General features: G+C 35.6%; 1 protein-coding gene across 1 annotated transcript; it reads right to left on the bottom strand.

The window, feature by feature from the left end:
* Nucleotides 1–638: 638 nt before the first annotated feature.
* Nucleotides 639–5192, bottom strand: LOC111988699 (uridylate kinase PUMPKIN, chloroplastic). The gene is made up of 7 exons (XM_024020487.2): nucleotides 4351–5192; nucleotides 3127–3259; nucleotides 2930–2983; nucleotides 2723–2814; nucleotides 1468–1703; nucleotides 1083–1253; nucleotides 639–996 (listed from the first exon to the last, which is right to left on the bottom strand). Exons 1-7 carry the CDS (start codon nucleotides 5016–5018, stop codon nucleotides 899–901), a joined length of 1452 nt encoding a protein of 483 aa, XP_023876255.2. The 5' UTR covers nucleotides 5019–5192; the 3' UTR covers nucleotides 639–898.
* Between the last annotated feature and the right edge of the window lie 815 nt (nucleotides 5193–6007).

A 6007-nucleotide genomic window follows, 5' to 3' on the forward strand; every position in this document is an offset into this window, starting at 1 on the left:
AGAAATCTGGAATCTGCTCAAAGCATCCGACAACCACATCAATAAATCCTATGGAGCCAAATAACAGTACAGATGACATAGAAACGTCAAACTTGTTTAAAAAGAAGAAACTTTTTAAGAATTCTTGGTAAGATGCTTGAATCTTGTGTATAATATAGGACTAAATTGACACCAAATATTTGTTGAGGACCAAAAAGGAACTGACCCTAAAAGTTAATGAACAAAAGTAGATTTAATCATAAATTATAAAGAGGTGTTATGTTAACAACATTTTCACAACAAATTATAGGTGATTAGTTGTTATTAGTTCTAATTTAAACCTACCACTGAAATTACTTTTTTACCTCACCAATAACAACTTCTACAACTTGCCACATAAAATTTATAAACAAAAACCTGTGCATTGCTCAGGTAACAAGCTAGAAAATTTCATTAAAGAGGAAGAACTCTGCTTTAAATTAGCATCAACAGCATTCAAGATCCAGCCTGATCCAACCTCCCCAGAATCTAAACCCGCTAACTGGAGTAAAATCTGTAATAAAAACTTTACAACAATTGTTAACAAATCTTGCAGGGTGCAGAGACGAGGTTATTTCTATATTCTATACCAAATTCCCATTCATCTCTGGGGGAAAAGGAAAAAAAAAACTAATAAGTTATTATGAGAAAAACTGATAGAAAAATTTACAGGCAATGTTGTATTAGGAAAAGAGTAATACAAATGGAGGAAGTAAAAAGTATACTGTAAAACTACAAGGACAAAACTTTAGGGTATCAACATGAGGCCTAATTTGCTCCTAATTTTCTATTTAAATACTTCTAACAAGGACTAACGACACTTACAGATTAACTTATACTATACTTTAAAAGAATCAGGTTAGATATGGCTCCAAATGCATTAACTAATACTTCCAGCCTGATCAATCAAAGTGCCAACTTGGTCTCCGCATAATGCTCTCGAGATATTCCCAGGCTCAAGCAAATTAAAAACCACGACTACAGAGAAAGAATATAAACCTTTTAGACAAAAGAGAAGGATAAAATATGGCATTGAAAATTTAGAATAATGAAATAAGACCAACCAGGAATTCCATTCTCTTCACAGTATGTTATCGCCATCAGGTCCATAGAGGTTATGGTGCTAGAAATAGCATCGCGATAGGAAATGTGATCAAGTATCACATTGCTGTTACCAGAATGAAAGTCATAGACACCATTTACACTGGTACCTTTAAGAACTGCATCTGCATTAACTGAGACCAAAAAAATAGACACAACATCACAATGTCCTCCCAGACAATATATATATATATATATATATTTGTTTGTTTGTTTATAAAGACAATATATATATATATATATATTTATTTATTTATTTATTTATTTATTTGTTTGTTTGTTTATAAAGATGGTGAACCAGAAATGTAGAGGAAAAAATCGGTTTGTTGGAAAAGGGTAGGGTCATACGCTCAGAAGCCCTCAGAGCTGCAGCTGTATCGGTAGTGAAGAGTGGATTTCCAGTGCCAGCACCAACACCACCAAATATGACAACTCTTCCTTTCTCAAGATGCCGGATGGCCCGTTGCCTACTATACGGTTCAGCAACCTCTGGCATAGCAAATGCACTTTGCACACGTGTCTGAACGCCCAGCTTCTCTAGAGCTGATTGGAGCAGTATAGAGTTCATAACTGTTGCCATCATACTGCAACAGATCAAAAATGGCCAAATGGTCAGCATGAAAGCAACAACTGAAGTTTAAGATGAGAACATAAATTACTTAATCCGTATACAGTGGAGTTTGAGAAAATCATATGGAAATAAAGAAGCAAATCAAGGAAATAGACCATCAGGAATTATAAAATTTGACATAACAAACATGTCTGTACTATGAGAGTACAAACAAGTTTTCCTTTTCAAACCAGTTTACATATCAGCAAAAAGGGCTGAGAACTGCTAAAATATCTATTTAGTACAAGAAAACCTAGTAACTTCACTACACCTAAATTTGCATCAAAGATCCTGACAAACTAGTAAAACTGCAAAAATCTGTAACAAAGGAAAAGAAACATTACGAAAACAATTCTAGCTATGCTGACTTCTGAATCACTATGTTTCTCAGTCTCATTCTAGTTCTGCACACAGCATCAACAAAATGCAGCAAATAGAAGTGGCCGAATACATTATAGTTTAAAAGTAACAATGATACCAGGGATAAAACCAATGTACTTCAATTTGAGCAATAAAATAAAACCAACAACATAATGACGAGGACAGTAAAGATAAACTTCAATTATTTTTTTCAGAAAAAAAATCACTAACAAAAGAGTATGCTCAAGTACATGGGACACATAAAAGAACTGCTCTTACAAATTACAATCTAGAATTCAAAGGGTCAATGAATTCTTAAATAGAAGTGGAATAGACACTGGCTAGAATAGTCATCCAATCACACAAAGATCTTAAAAACAATGATTAACTGAATTCCAAAGGAACTCAGCACCATTATAAGTCGGCATTCCCTTCTCTCCAAATCATCCACATTAGGAACAGTAGAACAGCATTACAAAATTTACTGCTCTTATGAATTCCTCCAAAAACAGAGCTGACTAGCTATTGCTGATTGACCTTTTAAACATCAATAAAGTGATAATATTAAACCACAGCCTGATGCAGAAGTTTTACTGCAAGATAGAAGTTGTAATGTCGGTTAAAGGCCATTACCCAATTTGGTAAGCCGTAGGTCTATCTAAGCCAGTAGCAGATACCCATGTGTCTCCGCAAAAGAAATTACGACCTCCAACAACAATTGCCACCTATACAATAATTTGAATCACAAAAAGAACAAAATTAACATTGAAAGCACAAAATTTAAGACATATGTTAAAAATGAAAAATGAAATGGAAAAAAATTTGGGAAGTTTGGTATACCTCCACCCCAATGCGGCAAGCAGATGCAACTTCCTTAGCAACCTGCATCGCCACCTAATGACAGAAGAAAGCAGTTCAGGTTGAATTTTTCATTCAAAAACTGCTAGTAGGATGAAATAATTCATTCGTTCAAAATTTCCAAAAGTCATAACAAATCCAATTGCAAATCAATGATAACATGTAGAGAGAACGTGCACCTTGGGGTCAATACTCTGGCAGTTCCCAGCTAATGCAGTACCACTGATTTTAAACACAACTCTACGCCATTTTAAATTTGATATCGGTTTGGATTTCAGATTGTTTGTCAAGGCAGCATTGCTCGACATATATCTGTCCATAAAAATATCAGACATTTGATTAGATGAATATGAAAGTCTTCTATGCCATGACATGCTATGAACTGACTAAGTTGGCAACAAAAATGTTTGGTCTAAACATCTACTATGCATGCTGCACCTCCCCCTTAGCAAGACAAACGGTCTATCAGCTGATTCAGCTGTACCCCTAAAAACTTCATTTTAGCAACACAATTTAAAAACAACCCAATTAATCATAAATTCTCGTAAATGTCACACACATCATCTACAATAATAGTATTAACTTATAACATATAAGCTCAACCAGAATGTCTGCAGTAGAATAAAGATACACAGTCAAGCAACATTCCTCATATCTCACATCCCTTCCAAGATAATCCAAGAAGTCATTCTCATCAACAACACAAAATTTCAGTCACAATGCACATACCACCACAAAAATTTTACCTTTGAAAATTTTACAAAACTAAAATGATTTTAAATTTGCCAATGTGCTTATCCTCAAACTATGTCATGAATTCAACAAAATATTGGAATTATTATACATAACAAGCACTTAAAAAAAAAAAAAAAATTCACTCCCCAAAACTAAATCCGTAACCAATTTAATCCAAAACTTGATAAATTAACAAAAAAAAAAATTAAACAACAACAATGACAAAGAACAAAAATTAGAATATTTTACATAACTCAAATGGTAATAAAAAACTCATTACCAATGAGCTCACCCTCAAACTACATCATGAATTCAAGAGTCCCTAGTTGCATGTGTAAACATAACAATAAAAAAAAAAAAAAAAAGTATGCTTAAATACATTGTCAGTCCCCCAAAGTTTAGCACATGGATGATTTCAGTCTCTGAAGTTTAAAGAGATCGCTTTTAAAACTAATCATTTTAAATTTAGGAAGCACGGACACAGACACAGTACGAAACAATAACACGAGCAATTTCTGAAAAATTATAACATGACACGCGCAGTTATGATACCAGTACGAGTACGACAAGGTACACTGGAAAAATTATGGTGATTAAAATCGCTAATGACTTAAATTTAAGAACAAAAAATAAATAAATTTTGGTTAAAAACTTGAAATTAAAAAAACCTCTTTGATTGGCGAGGCGATCTAGCGTGAGAAATGGACCGGTCCTCGTCGGAACCGCCGCCTTTGTTGGCGGTTCCGGAATTTCCGACGATAGCCTCAATCTTCTTGAACCAATGCCAATGCGAGTGCGTGGTGGTGGTACTACCCGTAGCAGCGCTCATTCTCTGCAGCTCCACCTTGTACCGTTTCTTCAAATTATCGATCTTGTTCTTACACTGCTCCACACTCTTGTACGTCGCCTTGCTCTTATCTCCGCCGCCTCCGACGCCGCCGCCGCACCGATCAGTCACAGCCTCCGCCACTTCCTCCCAATCCCTCCCGCGAAGGTTCCCGCGGTTCAGCTCGTTGTACTTCTCCGTGTACGCCTCCAGCAGACACGCGATCGCCGTGTCCGACCACTCCTCGCGGTCCTTCCGGTACGACTCGTTCTCCGACTCGCCCGAGTTGCTGCATTTGTGCTTCTTGTAGTAGTTGTAGGGAGAGGCGGTCCGCTTAGGCGGAGTCGGGGCTCCGGGCGGCCCGCCGGGCCTGTTGTTCGGGTCGGATTCGGCGTCGTTGAACGGGGCTTCGGTGGAGTAGTACGCGGCGGCGTCGTGGCGCGTGTGCGCGTGGGGGTTGGGAGAGGAGGAAGAAGAGTCGATGAGAGGAAAGTCATCGGAAGAGGCCATAGACAGAGGAGGAGGCGGTTAGGGTTTGGGGAAAAGGAGTGACGGCAGCGTTTAGACGGTTCTGAAAGGTGTTAAGAGGGATGTGCCGTCACGTCACGTAACGGTTCCGTCTAACTTCTTCTTCTTGTTGTGCGTTGTTGTTGTTGTTGTTGTTGTTTGGTTTTGACACTTTTTTGCATCTCTTCAAATTCTCCATTGTATAATGAAAGGAAAAAAAAAAATGTATTCCATATTTTATGGTACAATAATTACGTAAGGAAATTAAAAAATTTTCTTAAAATGTCATTTACTTTACATGAAGTGTCTTATGATTTTTAATAAGAATTTTATAATTTTTTGATTTTAGAAAAGAAAATGTGGGAGGATAATATAGAAACATAAAGTTTTTTTTTTTTTTTGGATATTTAAAAATGAAAAATGTTTATCTATTGGGAAAGGTAGCATAGGGAATATCCAAAGATTATAATTATGTTCTATAAATAAAGAAAGTGAAATGAAAATAATGTCTATTTTAATTTAAACTAATAGAATATGAGAATAGAAAATTAATTATAATGAAAGAATTGTGAAAAAGCGGCGGTTTTGGGGTGGGGGGATAAATATAATGAAATTAATAAAAATTGAAGTTTCACATAAAAACAAAAGGCTTAAATTGAAGTGAAACAATTAACTACGCGGTATTGTTTTGTTTAAACATTTTTCGCTAATAATGTCAACGTGTGCAATGAAGAAAATATTCAATCCTCTTGTTAGATCATTCACATGGTCTTCTCCCACCAATAAAACAAAATAAGTTTTAATTACTATGTGAACTCCTTGAATTCTAAATGTGATTGTCATCTTGTAGGACTGAATAAATTCTAAATGAGCCTGTGGTTTGATTTTTTTTTTTTTTTTTTTAGTACAAAGTTTAATTTCAATTAATTTGAAACCACTCCTACTCTAATATTAAAATATAATTAGTATTACTCTTGTGCAATGCATGGCTC

Source organism: Quercus suber, unplaced genomic scaffold, assembly GCF_002906115.3.
Source record: "Quercus suber isolate HL8 unplaced genomic scaffold, Cork oak 2.0 scaffold_561, whole genome shotgun sequence".
NCBI lineage: Eukaryota > Viridiplantae > Streptophyta > Magnoliopsida > Fagales > Fagaceae > Quercus > Quercus suber.